Source organism: Xylocopa sonorina, unplaced genomic scaffold (genome assembly GCF_050948175.1).
Source record: "Xylocopa sonorina isolate GNS202 unplaced genomic scaffold, iyXylSono1_principal scaffold0014, whole genome shotgun sequence".
In the NCBI taxonomy this organism is placed as follows: Eukaryota; Metazoa; Arthropoda; class Insecta; order Hymenoptera; family Apidae; genus Xylocopa; species Xylocopa sonorina.
Window position 1 is genome coordinate 4393295 of NW_027490090.1, and position 23732 is coordinate 4417026.

At 34.3% G+C, this 23732-nt stretch overlaps 1 protein-coding gene across 1 annotated transcript; it reads right to left on the reverse strand.

Annotated features, from left to right (window-relative positions):
* Positions 1–20372: 20372 nt before the first annotated feature.
* Positions 20373–22720, reverse strand: LOC143431770 (uncharacterized). The gene is made up of 3 exons (XM_076908712.1): positions 21488–22720; positions 20523–21434; positions 20373–20399 (listed from the first exon to the last, which is right to left on the reverse strand). The coding sequence occupies exons 1-3, from the start codon at positions 22718–22720 to the stop codon at positions 20373–20375; spliced, it is 2172 nt and encodes a 723-aa protein (XP_076764827.1).
* Positions 22721–23732: the final 1012 nt, after the last annotated feature.

Below are 23732 nucleotides of genomic sequence, written 5' to 3' on the forward strand. Positions count from 1 at the left end.
GTATTTATATGTTCGTACATGTGCAAACATTAAACCAATACTATCCTGTGTATACATGTCGTAACCTTTCATCTATAGAGCCAGATTTGTCTTGTCGTCACCTATAGCAGATTTATCTGAAAAAGAAGAGTTTATACAAATACATATGTTACTGGTGCAAATAGAACGTATATGCACTAACTATACACAATGCCATGGATAAATATACATAGTAAAGGGAGCATGAAACTTATATTTTCTAATGCATAAGATATAATTATTACATATAAATATGTACGTATAATAAAATAATCCGTTACAGATAACAGTATATAATAAATATAGTATTGAAATAAAGCTACACCGTTGTCTTTGTTAGTTGTAATTATCACATTACCGTTGTTCCTTTAATTATTGCCATGAATATTATCGAAAGCAAGCAAAATATCAGCCCATATTACTCTAAAGTTAACGAAAACCGTTGAAAGTGGCCTACATTTTGTGGATGATGTTATTAAAAATTCATCAATCGATCATTTCTTACAATCGACCTCCTCATCGTCGTCGCTTTCAGAATAGGATCGATCAAAATCTAAATGATCCAAGTGGTCGAGTCATACGTGTCTACGTCTTCATCGTTGATTACAGCAGTGTGTTGGTTCGTAAATTATTTAATATCGCTTGCGAACTTCTCTGCGCTACGATTTTTCCTATGAATGCTAAAGTATATGGCGCCACCTATTATTTTTTTTAGCGAAAGTTAGAAGCATTGTCGCGATCGACTGCTTCATTTTGTTCTTATTCTCACATGCAAAACGTTAACCAACGTTTTATACATTTTTACAACTAGTCAATCGTAAAAATATTGGTAGACTGTTTGGATGGATATCCATAAAAATGAAATGAGAAGCAAATTTTCAAATTATCCGATACAATAATTTACTAACTGCTTTTTGCAGCAACTGGTTAACGTCTTGTGATCTGAACGCAGGTGTATATTTCATGCTTTATAGTAACTGAGGATGAACCCGAAGCGTGATCAGATTTTCCATTGGGTTTCTCATCTTTACTTCCATTTAATTTTCTGATGTTAGCATTATCGCCTTTGCTAGTTTGTAATAAATCATTGGTTAATTTATAAATAGTGTGGCAATAAGAACGAATGTCCAGGGTCCTAACATTTGTCGCGGTACATTGAAACGATGAAATTGGAGCAATGTACAATTCGTTATCGTCGTCTATCCTTTCGGAATAAGCAATTCTATCTCTTTCGTTAGCTACGTTCTCGACATGCATGTCCCTTCTACGGCCAAAGGAGTACGGATTCCTTTCCAAGTGCAAGTCGCTCATTAGACTTAATAGTCGGTTAACCGAATCCATGAACAGGATACTGATGAACGAAAAGTTTTGAGCTCTCCTAAATTGTAGCTTTCCAATTATATGTCGTTTGAATTCCCCTTGTATCCCATTGTAATTACCACTCCAGGTACTAAATATCCTCGAGCATAAACCTTCTTTCGCGTCAACAAAAAGCAGGGCAAATTCTGATGGCACGCAATATTTGGTTAGCTTGCCCAACTCGAACATTGCACCATGCTGCGAGTAAAATGGGACATTCAAAAACGGATGGTTCGCGATAATCGTAGACAACGACTCGCCACCTTCTTCTGCAACTGTGGATGATGATTCAGAGTTATCATTGGTTGTTCGTTCACCGTCGGTATCACAGATCCTCAGTAAATTACTCTCAGAACGGAAGATCAATATGCCCAAGCAAAAGATGGACCAAACGTATAAACTCGGATAACGGTCATACAGATGGGAATATTTCTTTGTATACACATCGCTCAACAATCTAAACAGATATTTTTGATCTCTAAATAAAGAATGTTTCTCGTGCAACATAGACAACACTGTTCCATCGTCTAACAATGTCATTTTTTCAATTTTTTTAAAATCTTGTTTCAATGTATCCGTAATAACGCTATCCATGACCGTCTCCTGTTTCTTTACATTAGTCATGTCAACGGTTACTCGTCTATTATTATTCACGATTTGACTGACGGAACTGCTCGTTGGATGTTGACCCATAACTTGCTTTGTACCAAGGTTGAATGTTATATTATTTATATTCGTTGCATGCGACATTAGCCAAACACCTTCAACCTCTTGTTTCAAATTCATCGACATCGGAGTCATGCGTTGGTTCTGGTTGGACTGCCCCATCTATGAAACAAATGTAGTAATTAAGTTAAGTCGATCACAAGATCACGCACTATTTACAAGAAAGCGTTATTATAGAGACGCACGATACTAACCATGAAACCGTTAATTATGACTAAATAATGTATCGTTTTAAGAAAACTGTTAAACGATGCTTCGATAAACAATGTCTTGATCAAACAGCTGGTGTTGGATGAACTTGATATATTAGAGCGAACCAACCGAATTATAACGTTACATTTATGACATTTTTTTTTTACAAGAAAATTTCAAGAGTAGACGATTTTTCAAATTTTATTTTACAAATTATGAAACAGTTCGATCTTGAAAAAATTTCAATAAAATAGATGTCACATTTCACTATAATAGATTACGCGAAAGTATACAAGTGTATAGACATATTACCAGATCTATTGTTTTTGGTAGTGATACAAGTGAATTTTTTTTGCTGTTGAGATAATTATAGGTTTACATTTAAAAATATTGGCTAACGCTCGTTTTTAACGCTATGAACCTGTTAAAATTTATTATTATATAATAGTAATTAATAAAAGTGTTAAAATATAAAACGATCTTTTTAGCTACAAGTGGACTTATATCTCTTTCAATGATAATAGATTATAAACAATCAAAACAGGAGCAAATTTATGCCCATATTTTAATGGAAGTTGGCTTTTCTAAAATGGATTATTTAATGTAAATAATCTTGATTAAAATGGAGACATCCAAGAATTAGTTTCAGTTATGTTATAAAAGGAAATGTAAATAAACAAGTGTAAAAAGTAAATTACTTTACTAAGATAACTAAAAATAATGAATTCATTTATATTTCTTCTTTATATTTAGCCTAGTAAAGTAATAATGGTAAATTGGAGATATGCAAGACAGTAAACTCATCAAATAGAAGAGTAACTTCAAATGGCATGTTTTCTTCCATACAGATTTTTTAAAAAACTTTGCGCGACTAATCCACGCATATTTTCAGTCAATTCATAATTTCTTCGTACGCACTTGTTTTCCTATTTTATATTGCTTTTTCTAGAGATTTGGTTCAGAAAAAATCTTCTCGTTTCATTACGTGTAAAAGGAATCTAATTTGTCGGCTACTCTGCATTACTAATGGACTTGTTTCATTTTCAAATAAATAGGAAAAAAAAGAGATCTATATCTCAATGTTTAACGATCGAATAGTTGTAAAAATATGTTTTTCCGTGTTGAGCATAACAACGATAATACCCTACGATTAAAAACCTTTACCTAAAAAGTAATAGGAAGCGCTATATAAATTCTGGACATATGTTCGTACGTACATTTTTAGGCTTTACGTTGTAGTGTAGACAGCAAAATTGAGTGTAGTGTATCGTGCACAAAAAGTATAAATGAGACAATACACACTAAATAACGTTTCGTAATTTTGTTAGCCACTGTATTGTTCGAAAAGGCTTGTCTGGCTTGTCTCAGGGACTTTAATTGACATACCTTTCCATCGAAGTGTGCAACACAGGCAACGCATTAAATACATGTAAGCGCGTGATACAGCGTTGTTTTGCACTTTGACGATAAAAATTTATTACACCCGTGTGTTCGACTGAGTAATGAATCAACCACTATAGTTGCTGCTGTAAATTTGCAATTTTCTATGTAATTGTATTTTTTGTTTGCTCGCATCCTCAGTTCGCCACTATAACGAAGTAAACGATTCGACCACAACAGTTCGCAAACTTCTCTATATTATCATCGATGCGAAGGGAATTTACGTATTTACACGTATTGTACATTTCATAACATTTTAATTCAAAAATTTCTATTGAAATTATACAGATGTTATGAAAATTTGGTGTAAATAGAATTGTTCTTCGTTAAAATATTTTTACATAAAAATTAATATTGATCAATTCTAATGAAGTATTCAAATTTTTCCTACAACTCTTTCGTCGATATAAGGAAATTATGTTATACAAATTAGTAACAAAATTATTTTACAACTTCATTTTAATGATCACGTGTTTGACAGTTACTTAAATACCATTTAATTTTTCATTTAAATAGATTATCAAGATAGGAATTTTATGAATACGCAATGAAATATTTTGGTATTTAATATACTGTAACTATATCATTTAATTTTCGCGCGTCGTCACGAAGAGGACGTAAGAGTGTTTTAAGAAAAGTATTATGTCGCAGTTGTACCATTTATGTTTACTCTACTTTACTTTACTTTATTTTTTTCTATCTGTATAATATATCTAGATTAGAAAGTGGCATTTGTAAAAGTTGGCTATCCTTATGTTGCTCAAAGGAAAGCTGTTTGTTCTTTTCGTACGTACAACATACAAAGGTCTTAGAACACTTACATTGATATAACAAATTTACATATTTGACGATTGCAAAACGTACACAGTTAGGTAGAATATATATATATATATTTTATTGTACTCATATTCTTGTACAATATGCTGTTGATAATTATGTAAAGAACATTTTGATCATTTCTTAATTACAGCATCAAGTATTCTCATACAGCTTTTTCATATGTTATTAATAATTTCCATTAGAATGTTTCGCTATTCTGTATGCAACACCTCAAACAGTTCATCCGCATTCTTCTTGCTCTGTCTAAATAAGCCCAGACATGTTCAATAATAATTAAGTCAAGAATTTAAGCTGCCCAATTGTGGACTTTTAATATTTTTGTACATATTATTTTATTTAACTGAGGCTACACAAACTTGTAACTATTATACAAAAATTCCAATAACTGAACGAATTCAACACTGAGTTACGTCGCAGTTACAATCAACATATGTTCAAAATTATATGCTGAAGATAACTATCTAATCTAATCTAAGTATATAATCTCATGATTGATGCATCACTTTTGACCTCCAGTATATGAATGACAACGTTTTATTACCAGCTGCAGACAAATTAGAGTTTGGACTTTCATATGGGCCTCTTATTGCTCCGCCTACCAAGAATTTGCATTCACCAATCATGAAGGTCTGTCTTGCGACCGTCAACTTGGCAGTGAAATGTGCCTGAATAGTTGACACTGTTGGGTGCTTGTAATATGATAGTAAACGCGTAAATAGAAGCAGGTTCAAAGTGGGTATTTTCTCTTTAGTAAATGCCAATTCTGTTTCCCTACTGTAATATCTTCGATAATTTCTATATACCTTGTTGCACGCATCGATGTTTATTATTGGAGCTTTCAAGTTTACAGAGTATTCAATTTCGTTCGAAATCACCGAATACTCGTAAATAACCGTGATCTCGCAATAAATCTTGAATATCGACGATCATCGAGTCGTCTTCAATTTTCTTCGAAACCACAAACATATTTTTCGTTTGATCCGTTTCTAATTTCGTATTATCGACAGCACTTGCACGGTTCCCGGTGTCAAACGTGTTTAGACTGACGATGTCCGTCTTGAACAGCTGCTTACCTGTTCCATAAAGTTTTATGGCTCGTCCACAATAGCGTAGTGTCTAATCAAATAATTCGCGTTGTGTACGTGATGAAAACGATGATGATGCTTGATATTGTACACATATTACTCGGATAGTTAACACCGGACTAACGCTTTCGCAGATAAGTAATAACGTTCCTTGGTACGATGATTCATTGTTCGGAACAGGTAACAACGACGATTGATCGGAGTCACTGAGGACGCCAGTTACTATTACTATGATAACTGTAATCGATAAAACATAAATTTTTTTCTGTTGCCACGATAATCATTAATGCGATAGTTACGAAATACATGCGTAATATAATGTGATCTAAGAAATGATCTCAACTTCTATCGATCTAAATATCATATCGCCTGGCGTTATGGAAAACATCGTAACGATACAATGTAGCTTCAGTCTCGTATCTTATAAAATTTTTAAATTGATCCAAATAAATTCGAAGATACAACACTCCACAAGCATTTTTACATATTACGATTTTTTATTTCTGAATTATTATTTTTCACTTATTGGTTTGTGTATGAAAGTAGTAAAAAATACTATTTAAAATGATGATGACGTGCATAATTAAAGGAAATGTAGAAATTAGGAAAAAATCAGAGACGAGAGGGTTTGAACTTAAGACCTGTGAGATGTTAGCGAGGAACGAAACACGGTATTTGTAGTAAATAAATAAATAAATAAATATCTTGTTTACTGTACACATATGCTCCAAACAAAAATGGCCATCCCTTTATGGAACTTCTCAGCAGCATAAATAGTTGCACCGTCAGCGAAAGAGTCACATCTTCCATGGTAAACGATCATCTAAAAGCTGGTTATATAGATAGTACACATATAAAACATATATAAATCGGAGAAGATATTATTTGACCCTAGTGCAAAAACGTCCGAATAATGATGCGGGCAAAAATAATATCGGCATCCGTCGACATTAAGCGATAAAAAGGTACCTACTAACGTTGACTACGGATGATATTTTCAATTGTGGGGTCAGGTGTGTTTGTGTGCTCCTTCTAACCGTACGATATAACAACGTGTAGTTAAATTTGAAGAGAAGAGGGATCATGTATGAGGTAGAGATAGAAAAAACAGTGTAAGATCCGTGCAGGCAGAAAATGTTCTGAAGCAACCGATAAATTTCACAACACAAAGTCGTTCTTTGCAGCTAGCGATTAAACGACGAGACTTATTGCTGGAGGAGACTTTCGAAAATCACGGAACACCTTACATAGCTATATCATTAACAGAATATAACAAATAACAAATATCACAGAAAACATTAAACAAAACACGAATTCATTGAACGTAATAGTGGAAGCATTGATTTTCTAACAATGGACCAGCTCTTGAATCACAAAAATTTGCAGAACAATAGCACAAATAAATGTGAATTTCATTATCAGAAACGAAAGAACAATTTCTAGACAAATACTGCCCAAGTGTAGTACTATTATCAGAACCTAAAGTAAATCAGAAACACATATTCCATTTAAAAAAAACTAAAAACATAATCCAAACAAACAGGTCATAATTCCAACAAAGAGGTGAAACAGCCATAATTCTAAAGCAACCTCTCAAATATAAAAATATACAACCAGAAAATACAATCGTACACTCATATCTTGAAACCACGCAAATACAAATAACACTACAAACCGAAATTAAAAACATTACAATCATGTAAAGTTTGATATTAATTAACATACGTAACAAACACAGGAAAAAAAGAATTCACAGTTGAGCTAAGCTAGCTATTCGAAACTCGAAAGCCTACCCAATTATTATAATACCTACTAGCAGGAAATTTAAATGCGAGACACATTTCATAGGGCAATACGATAAACGACAACAGAGGGAGAACACTGTAAGGATAAGTAAATGATAACAAAATGAAATACAGAGTACAACTACACAGAACGGAACAACCATCATTCCCAAAAACGGGGGCTTCTATCTACCTTTGCTTGGTCGACATCAGACTGGATTTTATAAACTTAACGAAAAACCAACAACTCCGTTCCCGACCATACAATGGTGACAAGATAGAGATGACGATAGAGATATACAAATACAAATAAAAAATTTAAATGAGTTGCAAACTGAAACCGAAGTCTACAAACCAAGATTGATCCTCAACAAGACCGACTGGCACAAATATAAAAAATTTTTCACTGACAACGATAACGCGAACATCGCAAATAACAGAATCCTAACAAACATCGAAACAGACAGACAACTTCTACAGATAAACTAAAACGTAATCTAAGCATCAGAGCAAGTAACCCTCAAAATAAATAAAAACAAAAAAACGGAACAAAAAATCAAATATCTGCGTAAAATAAACAGCCAAATCATCAGGAAAATCAATAACCTAAGCAAAATACGAATCTGCAAAAACAATCACCACACTATAAACACATTTAAAAGAAATAAAAAAGCAGCTCAGAATAGCATTCTACAATGCATTGAGCACATACTTGAAAAACAAAATTGAAAACGTATGTCTAAAAAGCAACAAAAACAATAGTCCTTTCACTGTGAGAATTGTATTCTTTAGAAATAAAGACTTAATAATTGTCGAACCCCTAAAAATCATCCACTTCAACACCGAACTGTTAAATAGAGCAAACATAAATTATAAAACCCCCAATAACTCAATCATCACTGACGCAACAACAAAATTAAACGGAATAGCAATACACTTCGAAGCAGTGCATGTAGAATACGAGGTACCTGGTGCAGAGCAGCTAATTAACGTTATACTACTAAAAATAAACCATCTCAAACAAGAAATAAATACAGTCATAAACAATAAAAACACAATATCTAGACTCGTAGATCGAAACACATTAAACAACTCAGACGTAAAAGAAACACCACCAAACGAAGCCATAAACCACCGTTGCAGTAAAAACAACATGATGCCGAAACCACAATTTCAATATAGACATAAACGCAATCATAAAGTTTCTAAATGACATATACTGAGCAAGAAATAAGAGCGATTGTTTCGACGCTCTGTTAATCGATATGGAAAACTTTGTACACCATATGGCTGGAAGGATTATTCTATAAATTAATAAAAAAAAACTTCCTTAAAACCTAATTAAAATGCTATGGACTATATGATACATGACAAAAAAATGCATAATAGCAAGTGGACAGTACGCATTACATCACGAGTATCTACAGTTGAAGCAGACTTCGACAACGAACGGTCAACCCACCGATATTATTCAAGATCTACGTCAGCCGTTTATCAATAATGTTTGGACTAATTCAAAAAAAGAGAGAAAAGTAACAGCCTTTGCAGATGACATAGTAACCTAGACCAAAGCAAAGATCCAGTAACGATAAACGCCGCTCTACAAACCCTATTTAATGAAATATAAGACTGTCTAAACACATGGAGATTCAAAATCGACGTGTAAAAATATGAAAAAATACATTCAACTCTTTTTTTATACAGTTCTTTTTACCCCATTTTGAAATAGCACGATTCACTAATAAGAACGAATACAATTTTTTACACGAATTTTTTCTTCTAGCACGAATCCGAAAAGAAATTTGAAAAAAGAAGGTGAAGTTCAGCTATTAACGGCTGATTTAATTCGCGAAGGGGTTGTAAATCCCAGCTCGAATGCGGTTCATCGCGACGTGTCCGCTAACTTAATATTGTTCCGCTAGTTCTAATCGAATATTCGTTCGTTTACGATTCTCGAGCACAATTCGATCGTTTTTGTGAGAGGTTGTTCGTTCGTTGTCAGCCGATAATCGTGCAATAGTGCGTGCTGAGTTCGATCTTTTTTAAAAAACTTATTAAGAGAAATTTATATATACGTTGTGCAGTAATTTGTGACACATAATTGCTTCAGATTTCCAAGTTCCCACTTCATAGATAAAAGATATAGAAATTCGAAAAACTTGATAGCTAATTATAATCTGAAATGTTTCGTGTATATCTGATTGTCTATTCTGTTTCTGATTGTCTATTGTGTATTTGAAAGTTCGTCCGCTGCTCCCACCTCCGTGTAGAGGATGGACACTGTGTTGGCATTTATCGGAACGATGCAAATTATCAATCAGTGTGCCCCTTCGAGTATCGTTCACATCTTGTGTGCTCGAAGCGCGCGTTCATCTCAAAAGAACGAATTCCCTCGGTGACCATTTGAGAATTTTCGAAAGGTCAAGATTTTAGTCTGGTTCCATTATGTGCACGGTTCGATGTACTGCTCCTTGCACATATTGAACTGACCCTTAAGAAATACCTCGTTTACAATACGCGATGACTATCGACAACGTCGAAATGAACTATTCTAAAAATTATTTGTGTCGAAGGTCGCGAGAGTATACGAAATTATTTAAAACATCTTAACCTCAAGAATAGCCTTTTCGTTACGAGCATGTAACAAACGAGAACACTCTTATCGAACATGTAAGAAGAGAGTGAGAGATAGGATACAAGAGAAGCAAATATTCATACTCAATTTGTTCTTTGCTTAGGATTGTTATGTTGATCTTTTATTATTATTCGCATATTACTCGCCTTTATTCTCATAAGGCTTTTAGTAAATTATTGTTGGTTATTTTGAGTTTTTTAATCGTAAGTTTATGATAACACGTTGCGATAAGCAAGGAAACGACTTCACTTGGGCTTCGTAGAAACGCAACAACATTTACTTTAAGAAGGGCAAAGACGTATATACTTGACGGACATACATAGACAGCTGTTCTGCAAAGATTACAAGACAATGGAGGCATGATAAATTAAACGTTTCAAACAATTATTTTCTAGCAAATCCATATACATAGTTTTACGTAAAATGTCTTTGATATATACGAATTCCTCAACTCAGATGGATTAAATGTATGCTCGTGTAATTACAAAACGTTTGTAGTTTAGACTTTAGCTTTTACATTTGTTGATTACAGATATTCATTTATGAACGAAAAATCTACTCTTGTCAGCGAAAATAATATCTTCGTGTCAATTCTGAGATTTGTAATGAACTCATCGACAAAAGTCAATCTTTATCTTCCATTTATTTCATTTACATTGGGTTGTTCAATCAATTTTACTCATTACTCTATGCACTGTTTCAGCACTGTTTTCAGACTGTTTCAATTATTAAATATATTCCGGCTTTCTCTTTAATAATATTCATAACTGTAACCTCTTTCGTTACCAATGATTGTGCAAATCTGTGACGACTTTTACTTTCTCCTTTATGATAAATTGCAACTTGTTTTTTGTCAAAACGATTCCTCCTTTGCAGTATTAAACTTCAAATGTTACTACCTCGAAATACAACTTATTGTTATATCTTGTGGTTGATCTTTCGGGGTAGTTTGATATCTACGTGTGGATTAAAATCACTGAAACTATTTTCGTAGTATATCACTTGCAAAAAGTGTATAATAAATGTTTTATATAGCTTCAAATATTTAAATACAGTTTTCTTAATTTTTAGTTAGTTAAATTATGAGGCATCATGTTTATATTTCACCCTCTATTAACTAAATATGTTAAAATAAGACGATTCATTGATGCGAAGGTCGTAAAAGTAGAGCAACCAGTCAGGCATTAATCCTCTGGGCTTTTTCTCCGACTTGCATAACCTTACCTCGTTACGCTTGCCAATTGGAGGACGCGATGTCCACTGTATCCCTACTTTCACTTACACTGACAAGCAGCGTGATTGATTGTTCTTTCGTCGGTTATTTTGCCTTAGTAATCGACGCAATAAAATGACGGGTACTGTAACAACGACGCTAGACATTCTTTAGCTTTCTCCCCGGTTTTTGTAAATTATGCTGCTTTAATACATTGATGACTGATTACGGAAATCTCTATCTTTGGCCGCTCGAATAATATAAAACAAAAGGAAAGAAACATTGGCTACAATTTAGAAAGGCGGGGAGGAGGGGGTGCATTTCTCATTTTATTAAAAACTGTTAAAATATAACTATAATAAACCAATTTTTTACTGTAATGTCATTTGCCTTAAAAGAATGGAAATCAAATACTCGGTCGTCAACCATACGATTATGACTAAAAACGCAAGTGTCTCTCGTTGACGCTGAAAAATTCGATGATCTTGTAGACTTCGATAACTCGTTGGCAAATTCAGAACAAAAATTAAGAAATTCAGTCTTCATGAATTAAAAAACCTCCGTTATACCAAAAGCAACCATATTAGGAGAATCTCACAAATCAGTATGACCCTTTTCACCGATTTAGATTCAGAACTAATTACTGTATTACCCATTGACGTGGTTATTAATTATTAAAATCCTTCCAATATAACACTAAAACAAAGACCAAACAAATTGAGATAATTATTGGAGTAAAAATTAAACCAAAGAGGAGAAAAATAAAATTCTTGATGATCCAACGGTGATTATCCTATGTTAACTTATATCTTAACTTATTACACTGCTTACAAATTCAATTTAAAGTTTCAGGATTCTGAAAAGGACTTGGAAAATTTCAATTGAATTATATATTACTTAACACTAGAACCTTTCATAAGAATAGTCAATATTTTTTGTTTTCAAACAAAATACAGTGATAACTAGAATCACTAAATAGAAAAATACTGCTGATGTAAAGTGAGCGTGAAAATAATTGAAAAATAACTTTAATTTGTAAAAATACTACAAACACATTCGTAAAAATGAATTTATACAATCTCTATCAGAACTTTATTCGAAGCGAAGAACATCAGTCGAGACAAATACAGGTGTGAATAATTCATAAAAAAGCCAGCGCGCGCGATATCTTACAACGTTAGTGAAGATTGGAGCGCCCACTGTATTATTAAAACGATCAGTAAGGATTCTACGATCCCCTTTCCATAAAGAAAAGAACACCCAATTAGAATCGATGAGCTGTCGGCTGAGTCCATTTCCAGGGCCAATCAGTGAAGACTATCCACCACCATCGTGCGTCGTTCTTCATTACGAGGCAGGCCGTCGATAAGTACTGTTTGCGAAGCCGTGAGTGTTAAGTGCTTCGCGAATGGAAAACTCTAAGTATTTTTTTCGATTTTGTTTTTCTTCCTCCTTCTTTTTGTTCTTTCGATCTTTGGTTTATAATCTAGAGCGTTAAGTTTTTGTGCAAGTAGCGATAATTCATAATTTATCGATTTCACGACCACGTGTACCGGCCTATCACGTAATAACTTACGCCGTGTGAAAAAACCGGCTTGTGTATCGTATTATTAAGGTAATTTGATAGCATCTACTTATTTTATCGGTTTACATACTTATCAATGTACAAAGAAATATATCTTCATATATTTGATATGCAACGCGGCATATTCATTCGAATGTTGTCGAATTCGAGAACATTCATAATATTCATGGTAACGATCTGTGTAACGGTATTACGTTGATACATGACTCTTGTTCGCTTTGTTTTTCGTCCCTCGCCCGTTTTCTGTAAACATCTCAGGTGTACGCCTATGTCGAATAAACACGTCGCAAAAGTAATTTAAACGTTACAATTTTCTATTTATATAACGTTACATTAACGTGTTTCGTGCCGGATGGATTTTTAGATATAATACTTTCCACTAGATATAATATATTTTAGATATAATACTTTTACAGTTAGATAGTTTAGCTTCTAGCATATATTTTGCAATTTTTACAATATCATAAAAATCATAATTATCAGGGAAAGCGTGTAGAGTATGAGATGCACGACACAAAAATGAAATAAATTTAATACGGAGGGTATTCACGTGTTAACAATGTTAAAGTAATTCCAGATGCTTATGTATTATACTATCTACATATAATACAGCTTAATTATTCAATTTTTAACATACTGATAATTACTTTTTCATACGCGCAAACAATATTTTAAACTATAGTAGGGTTTGTTAAGACAAACGAGTATTAAAACGAATAATTTCTTTACTATTAGCATGCTGTAATGAACGAAATGGACAAATATGCTGTAACGAACGTTAGGAAATATAGAGGCTTTTTTATTACGATAAAGATACAATTGTATTAATAACGGCTGTTAATAGTAATATTAGAATATTACACGTCATCTTTTATTATTATTATACTTGTAGAATTACATATTTCTGCATGTATATATTGTATACAACCGTTGGCAAAAAGTATTCGGCTAAACGGAATAGTACGGTATTAACACATTCGCGTCTGGCAAATATTTTTCGTTTTTAATAATAAGTACCAGCGAAAATAATGAAATTCTGATACTGGTTGCCGTAAATTTGTATCGTTAAAGCAAGGATAAAAATGATAAAATTTGTTTTGAAATATCAATGTCGCAGGTATGTGTCGCTTAAAATAAAACTGGCTAACTATTAGTGAGCCAACTAAGCAGAATGTGAATTCATGTCAGCGGTCGCGAATGTGTTAAGAGGAATTAACAAATTTTTTCGTGCGGTATAAAGTAGTATAAATAATAAAATTTATGGTACCGTTAAATTGATTTAATATAAAGTGAAAGCAAGTGAAATAATAGTAATATCTGTTTATTATGTATTAAAAATTAGTGAATTTATGAAAGACTGATTGGAAATAATTATTTAACCGTCAGAAATCCTGGAGGAAGTATTAGACCTGATAAATCTTCAGTTAAGCTGATAAATAAATAAACAATTATTTATTTTAAATTCACTTTAGCTAATATTTAATAACAGTCGATCGTGCAATTGTTTTTATGCATTCTGAATTCGTTTCTTTAATAATTTTGCACTCAGTCGCGATAATTTCATCGCACAATATCTTAAATTTTTCGTAAAATTTAATTTCTCATTTTAAACATAGAGAAATTTTCAAAATGATTATAATTTAATATTAGCTATCTGTTAATTCATAAGTAAGTCAGTTCCTTTAGAATGCAATTACTGGATGTGTCTAGTTACTTATTTTCTTACATACATGTGAGTACAAGAACATGTGATCTATACATATATTTTATTCTAAAAGAATTACTCAATTTTTTATTTAAAATAAAAATGAATTCTGCGTTGATATTTTAACAAGAAATGTGACTTATTTTATTCTAATTGTATCATAATTAATAATTAGAGTTTCTTTTATAAATGTATTTTATTTTCCAAATTGCTAGAACTGCATACAACGTTTTTTAAAAAATCGTCTTCTGAAGAAGGTATTAGAAGACATACAAGGTATTAAGTATCTCACTATAAGACCAACTTGTATGCTAAACATACAAAGTATTCTATAAAGTTACTTATAACATTGCTTTCTTGACTTGTAGATTGTGAATCTCATTATCAGTTTCGAATGTTTATGTTTGTTGATATGAAAAAAGACATTAATGTGCTAAGGATCGATAAAGATGAGATCAATCTGACATCCTCTTGGTCGAATTTTCTTGTTTTTTTCATTCATGTCCGTTTTTTTTAAATCTTTAATGGGCAGATAGAGAATATTGTAAGAAGTTGAGGAAAATGGAGTAATAACTCGTAAACATAATTTCTTACAATATATGTAATATAATAATTAATTAATATAAATAATATAATACAATTAATATAAATAATAAAAGAAGAATATTGCAATTTTTTATGTACTTTTAGCTGTGATTCTAGCAGTATGTGTCGAAAATATAAATTCCAGAACCACTTATAGTACTGTTAACCGCCTACTAGAAAAATTCGAATATGACTCGAAGTTCTTACCAACTATACGTATTATTAACATGAGATTTTACTAAATGTATGTATTATTGACACTTCAAACATTACGCTAATTTTATATCGATTGCCTGTGCCGCGAACACGATTTTTTTATTATGCGATTTCTATGTTTTACACTGCATTCATTTCTTTGCGCCATTGTAATAAAAATAATAATTTTGAAAAATGTATTAGTATCAACATTTATTCTAATTAGGTATATCTACTAATATTGGCGCTAGCGTCAAGTTGAGTGCCGGTCAGGTTTTCACGTTTTTCATACTGCAGCGGACAAATTCAGTTTTCTCGCGTGCTCTAGCTATTTTTATAATTTACGAATGTTATTGATGCGAAGAAACTGAACTTTGTAAATAAGTGACACACTGTCGTCTATTGCGTAACTGAAATTGGAGTCCTCTGATTCCAACGTTTATTTTTCTTCGATCTGTGATCATAAGTCTCCTACCGACAGTGTCACGTAACTAAGATTACAGTTCGTTGCTTTCGGCTATTGTTTTTCTTAGACCGTGATCACTGTTTGCCGCTTGCAATGTTTTAAACGGCAATAGTGCGTGCTGAGTTCGATCTTTTTTAAAAAACTTATTAAGAGAAATTTATATATACGTTGTGCAGTAATTTGTGACACATAATTGCTTCAGATTTCCAAGTTCCCACTTCATAGATAAAAGATATAGAAATTCGAAAAACTTGATAGCTAATTATAATCTGAAATGTTTCAGGATTCTGGTAGGAGAATTGCTAGGCCATGCAAATGTTGATGATTATAAGTGTAGCAGGCAGACTACCTGATACGGAACAAGTAGTTACAGCGTCTTGGGATAGAACAGCAAATTTTAATGCCGTACAAACTGGAGAAATTATTCATACGTTACGTGAACATGTTCAGGAACTTTCTCATGTATCGGCACGTCACGAGCGAGGTCAGTAATTCCCAGGTGTGGGATTTTAGGGAGCCTATCCATTCAATTTCCGTTTTCCAAGCGCGAGTAAGTACATTCACTATTTTACTTCATTTGTTTACGGTACATATGATGAAAGTGTAGTATTGTACTTATTCAGCGCTTACAAGTTTGTATTTTGAGTTGGCCTCGAATTACTTGTGTCACACGCTTCAAGCAACAACTTAATGGCGCCTGAATATTTAAGGTTGATGCAATGGTGTGGCTTAGTCAATTTTTTACAGTAATTTTTACAATGTATCTCAACACTTTTAATTTAATTTATTTTGTTTACGATCAGGAATTTATTTTGGACATTGTTTAGAAATTTGTGATATAAATTGTACGTATATTTTATCTATTAGTGGTACAAGTTCGTTAATGTTAAAAGCGAGATATTTAAAAATATTGGTAACTAATAACATGGTAATAGAATGGTTTTGTGTTTTTAAGGGTATATAATTTATCCACTCAATTAGCATTTGTTGGTATATTGAGGTTTGTGGTTAATGAGTAATTCTCTTCTCCAGTAAGAAATTAATATATATAGTAGAAAAGAAAACCAAAACTTTCTTATTATATACTCTATCTCGCTACGCATATTCTCGAAATAAAATATTTTTCTCCTTCTTGCAATCTTATCTTTCCCACTTTCAATCAAAATTATACTATTTACACGTATTCCAACAGCATTATTAAAATTGTGTAAAAAATAATATGTTTTTGATGCCCATAAATGGATTTAATCCTTACAAGTCTGATTTCTTTTTCAAAAGCAAGAATATATTTTTGAATTATTAGATGATTTGGAACATAATTTTTCAATGTACAAAGAATCATTGTTTACTTCATTTTTTTTGAGTTTTCTTTTATAGCATGTACATTACATTGTACACATTATCCGATATGCTGCATATGAAAATAAAATAATTTACTTAAACTGGTTTGCGATAGCATCGAAACAATGTATTTTATTTTACAACAATCGATAATGAAATTTCAGGAACTTAAAATGAAGTAAGTTGCAGTATACGATACATCAATTTTTTTTATGTTTCTTATAATAGTTACAAAAATTCACCATTTTCAATTCCAATTCCTATGAAATTTTGAGAAGCAGTTTCTATTTCTTAAAAAACATAATTAAACTCGACATTTACCACAAAAAACGTGATGACGTTTTCTTTTATATTCCGGCAACTTGCTTCTGGTGGCTTCTTTATTGTCACCTATCCTGGGCATGTTTTCTGCACGATCCTTTTAAATTTCTTTGAAAGGCCGTTTCTCTGATGTTCGAAATGTTATATTTACTGATGATGGAAATAATGTAGACGGCCTATCTCGTTTAGCTTTCTATATAGTTTTATCCAACGATATTATGCTCTTGGACACTCTCACTCTATATAAGTATATATTCCGATATGTACTTATCATTTCATTTAATAAATCTACACCTCCCGTATTATAATTATGCACATCTTTACTATTTCGGATCGTCTTACAGAAATATATTTAAATTCCTTTGTCCAATCTGAGTACTTTATCGTCATCTCCTGTCTCTATAAAATTCGATGTGAAACACATTAAATTGTTATCATGCTATTCGGATACGACTGTATTGTCTTCGCTGTTCATCAGACCAACCTTTTTTTTCTTTTTGAATTCAGTATCAGATACCACTGATGATTTGGAAAACCTTTTGGTTCTAATAGTACCAGCGGCATAAATGTTTATTCCCTTCCATCTTAAAGGCAAATCGTATGATGAAAAGTAATTGTCAATATAATATGTGGAATTGCAGAGTTTCGCGAAAACAAGCGTAATTCTAATTGAGTGAAAATTTTATTGAACGCGGTACTGCTTCTATTAGATATGAGCCATAGAAATAAACTTAAAGTCCGATATTCTATTTAACTGAATACTTTTATTACTAGGCTTCAGAAACCGTCTTCACGCTTCGAGAGCTATATGAGTTGTGAGAACACTCGACAGAAAATCTTGGCTCCTCCTTCTTAAGAAAAAATAACCACGCAATGTCTGTATGTGTTTATCTTTCAGGCCTTTCACTCTAAACTGATTGGGGACCACTCGAAGCGATAAATTTCTTCTCCTGTTTATATACAGGATTCTATTTCTTAATACAATATTCATTTTTGTTTCTACATTGACATGTTGAAATAATCCAACAGCTTGTCTCCAACTCAAATTTAAAATTGACTCTAACTCGTTACACATCCTTTTATACATTCACTCATCGTACATTCACGATTATTTTCCTCGGATTTCCATGCATTCAACCAGATACACTAAGTGTAATAAAATATAGTTATCTATTTTTTCTATGCAATTTTTTAAAACAGGCCAAAGAAAGTGCCAGCTTGTCCTTACAATAATTACAATACGTCATTACTATTTTTGTTTCATTCGTAGCGTACTTAGTACGTTTCAACTCTGCTAAGCGTTTGTAGCATTCTTTGCTTTCTCGTCTTTCTCGCGGATCCTTCGTACGAAGTTAGAAAATGTTTCCGTTTACTCATTATTACTTCATTAGAAAGATTCCCAATATTCATTAACAGATAATCAATAATTCTTTCTCTAAATTGTAAAATTTGGAAACACTTAATTCCACATTTTTTATGAATGTACCACGCATTTACCAGACATATTCCGCATAACAGTTCTATAACAATTTTTCTATACCATTTCACTGTTTTTCGTAAACAATTGCAATATAAAGACATTTGGTCGGATAGATCTACTCCCTTTTTAGCGTCAGTGTAAGAAAAAACGATGTTTGGTTTTAATTTATCATTTTTGCTACGAATAATTAAAATTACCGTTTATAATTATTATCATAAAGGGAAAAATAAAAAAAGAAGAGGAGACGCTTTAGCGGATAAGAACTCACTCCTTCTCCTAACGTCCCTGCCTTTTGTTTCTTCCTTTCAAGTTACACTGCTCTCTCTCTCTCTCTCTCTCTCTCTCTCGTACTATTTATCGTTCTCTACGTAAACTCGACTATTCGCTTGCTCGATTGCTCTCTAATTGTGATTTTTCGTGCGATCCTTCGACCTCCACGATCTTCCCGGGTCTCCTTGGTGGAGTGGGTTCTACGTTTTGGCATTGTTCTAAGCATCGATCGATAGATTTCGACGATTATCTCTTCCCGTGGCGACGGATGTCTCTCGGGTAGTCTCGATTCCTATAATTGCGGCGCGTCCCTTTAATCTTACCATTCTAGTATTATATGAATATCTCTACTTCATAATTTGGAATAACGTGCATATTTGCTACCTACCCAGACAGATGATAATTGTTTTGTAATACCTAGGCATACGAAATGCATACATTCAAAATATAGTTGTGACACCATCCCAAATGGTATCAAAGATAATGGACTCTGACCTTCTGCACGATGATCCTTGTCAACACATCTAACATATACCCCGTCACTTCTTAGGGGATAGTTTGTACCACTGAAAGCATATCGACCTTTTTCACGCACACCACTTACTTTGCACTTTGAACATAGTCGTGGAAACTTATGTCCACCGATGACTTAAAGTTAAGGTTCGAGATAGTGCATCAGCTATAAAACGTCTTAATGATATTGAAAATGTAGTGCCTCAATGATTGATTCCTCCATCGGATATGATTTCTATGTCAGAAATTAATTTTTCAAAAAAATTAATAGGACTGTGAGGGTTTTGACTACCCCTATAAATGCCAATAATTATTAGCTTTTTATTTGATGTCCTTAGATTTATCTATCGATATCCATCGATATGAATGTCTACTTTTAATTGTCTAATGTTACCGATTGAGATTGAAGAAGTCACTTAATAATTTCTGCTTTTGAGTCGAAATGAATATATTCTCCTGCTGGAACCACCGACACAACTCAACTATCGCTTGGCACATTGAGAAATGTTCTAACGTCTTTTGGCAAATTAGAAAAACATGAATGGGAACGCAGCAGGGAGAATATATTATTTCCTTTTTTATGCGTTATATTGTTATTCACAAAAAGAATGCTGAATGCTCATGAAATGATTGCCCTGTGGTAGTACTGGAATCAGAAGAAGTAGTTATTCCAATACTAAACATATTATCATTTTTTATATTTTCTTTTTGTCCTTGTTAAATATTAATTTTTTCTCTTTCCATCTCAATTATTTTTTGCAAATTTTACAGTTTTCAAATATGATCTGTTTTTACAGTGCATTGTCTGTTGTAGTAGAGGTGCAAGTCCTTTCACACTCCGATCGAACACACTCGTGGCAGTTTTGACCGTCACAACGCGAACTACACCGTCGGAACCGAGATGAGCCTTGAGCACCCTGCCCAAGATCCACTGCATCGGAGGAACGTTATCCTCCCTAAGGAGCACGATAGTGCCCTCCTTGATTGGGTGAGTCCCTTTTTTCCATTTGCCTCGTTCAGTTAACTCGTTTAGGTATTCGAGGTGCCAGCGTTTCCAAAAATGTTGTTTTAATTTTTGTATGTGTTGCCATGCTGATAAACGATTCGTGGGAACATCCACGAAATTTCGTTCTCGTAAGCTCGTGAGTGATTCGCCAATGAGGAAATGTTCGGGAGTTAAGACGATCAGATCACTGGGATCTGATGAGATAGGTGTTAATGGGCAGGAATTGAGAACCGCCTCGATTTCTATTATTAAGGTGTTAAAGTTTTCGAATGTGAATGGCTCAGTACCCGCGACGCGTGTTAAATGATATTTGAAAGATTTCACTGCAGCTTCCCAGAGACCTCCGAAATGTGGAGTGCGTGGAGGAATAAAATTCCATTTAATTGCTCGATTTTCCAGAAATTTTCCTAGCTGTTGGTTGTGATCGTCGGATTTGATGAGTTCCTGGAGTTCTTGCAATTCATTATTTGCCCCGACGAAATTCCTTCCGTTGTCAGAGTATATTGCCTTGCATAGTCTCCGTCGCGCGATAAACCGTTTAAGTGCGGCGATGAAACCTTCACTTGTGAGATCACTCACCAGCTCCAAGTGAACGGCCTTAACGGCTAGACACACGAAGACCGCAACATAAGCCTTGTGTTGCTTCGATGTCTTCGCTCTTTGATAAAGAACGGACTGCAATAGTCAATGCCAACGTGCGTAAAAGACCGCGATTCCGTGATCCTTGCTTCCGGAAGATCTCCCATAGTGTAGTTAACTGCTGGTGGTCGTGCTCGAATACAAGGGATGCAGTTCCTTAAGGCCTTCCACACCTGGCTTCGCCCGTCGATCGGCCAATACCAGCGCCTCACGGCATATAACGTGTTCTGGACGCCGGCGTGTAAATGACTGTGATGCTCAGATTGAATGATCAAGGTGGTTGCGTGTGCTTTGGGAAGAGGTATGGGGTTGTGTTGCGAAAATGGTATCGGCGAATGCCTTAATCGGCCCCCGACTCGGAGAATCCCATCCTTGTCGAGAAAAATGGCTAAGCGTTGGAATTTACCTCCCACGTCTCCCTGATTAATTTTCAATTTATGCAATTCCGTAGAGAAATGAACTCGATAGAGCAGCTTGATGAATGCATCGTGGACCCTGGCGAGCTCGTCTGCCGTGAGGCCCCCCTTTCCCTGATTGTTCTTTTTCCACCGAAGGCAGCGTGCAGCGATGCGTTGCATCTTGTGTCGTGAGGAAAATTTGTCAAGGATGTTGGCGTCGATCGTGGAGAGATTCATACAGGTTGCCGTCTTTTGTTCCGGAATAATAACGCAAGGTTCGAGTTGTTCCTTTGGCCACGAGGATTCTTCTCGACTCACCCATGTTGGTCCAAATTGCCAACTAGATGGTTGAATGAATTCTCGCGGTTGTTGTCCTCGCGAAATCAGATCCGCTGAGTTTTCGGAGGTTGAGATATGTCTCCAGTCAGCAGTATCCGTTCTGGACTGGATCTCGGATACTCTATTGGCGACAAATGTTTTGAGAAGATGAGGAGAGGCTCGTATCCAGTGTAATACGATCATAGAGTCTGTCCACATGACGGTACGATAAATTTTAATGTGCAGTGCTTCCTTCGTTGTTGTCAGTAAGGATGTTAAAAGTAGAGCTCCACACAATTCAAGTCGTGGTACAGATTGTGTCTTTAACGGTGCCACCCTTGATTTTGCCGCGAGAAGCTGTACGTGTATGTGGCCGTACTCATCTATCGTGCGCACGTAGAGACATGCTGCATAAGTCTTTTCGCTTGCGTCGCAGAATCCGTGTATTTCTACTGTCGTTGGTGACCGCGCGACTGTCCGCCGCTGGAAAACGAGTTTATTGAGTAACGGAAGTTGTTTATAATACTGGTTCCATTCCGTGTGAAGATCCATGGGGAGCGATTCGTCCCAGTCAGTCTTAATTGTCAAAATCTTCTGTAACAACATTTTGGCGAGAATTATAACTGGTCCCAGGAGTCCCAATGGATCGTAAATTTTAGCGATTTCCGACGTGATGAATCGTTTGGTGATCCTTGAAGTATCGGGTCGCGTTTAGACTTCGTAGGAGATGGTGTCGGCGGAAGAGTTCCAGACGATTCCCAGAGTTTTTAATGTCGATGATTCTCCGAGATGAAGTCGTTTGTTGATGGATTGTTCTGGCAATCCATCCAGTAAGGTCTTGTCGTTGGCTGCTCATTGTCGAATGTTCAATCCCGATGAATTCAATAATTCTGTCAATTCCTTGCGTAATTTTAGTGCCTCCTCTAGAGTTGGAGCCTTCAACTGACAGGGTACAAAACCTTGGACAGTGCCATATTCCATGTAGATTACGGCAGTAATCAAAAGATAAAGAGTCACTGGTCAATGTATAAATGTAACTATATGATAAAGGTGATTATAAGTCGTCATTTTATAAATTATTTAATTTCAGAGATACACAGAATACTTTAAATTGAATATATTATATGCCACTGAAATTTCTAAAATCTGTATGCAAAAAGGTGCGCTTGATACCACCGGTCGCTAACCTCAAAATGAAACTAAGAAAAGTGATGCACAGTATGCGAGATTCAACGATTCCCTACAGAATACACTGAAACTATTAGACGCAGTAAGAAGCTAAGTAAGCTCGACTTCTTGATAATTGGTACCATTGCAAGAATCAAGGCGTAAGGCATTTACTATTAGCGACCTCCTATTTACGACTGGTGATAAATTGAATTTTCTCAGGAATATCGACCATGCCGAATGAATGTGTTGCTTCTTTTCTATTTTATTCATTTTGTGAACTGTGAGATGGTACTACATGGTAACTGTTCCACTAAACCAGTTTATATTCTGCTCGAATCAACGACGAGACACGTGGTTATACCGAAGTCATTTTCTTAAGTCATAAGTCTTAAGTATCGAAGAAAAATTTTGCAGATCTTGGACGACTGCATTACCGGCCTGTGATTGG

What these genes read in the sequence shown, in the direction of transcription:
- LOC143431770 (XM_076908712.1), bottom strand. Translation starts at nt 22,720, where the DNA reads ATGTTGTTACAGAAGATTTTGACAATTAAGACTGACTGGGACGAATCG. An exon ending in CTATGGGAGATCTTCCGGAA is followed by an intron (nt 21,435 to 21,487) that starts GCAAGGATCACG and finishes TGACTATTGCAG; the next exon opens with TCCGTTCTTTATCAAAGAGC. An exon ending in ACAGATCATATTTGAAAACT is followed by an intron (nt 20,400 to 20,522) that starts GTAAAATTTGCA and finishes TTCTGATTCCAG; the next exon opens with TACTACCACAGGGCAATCAT.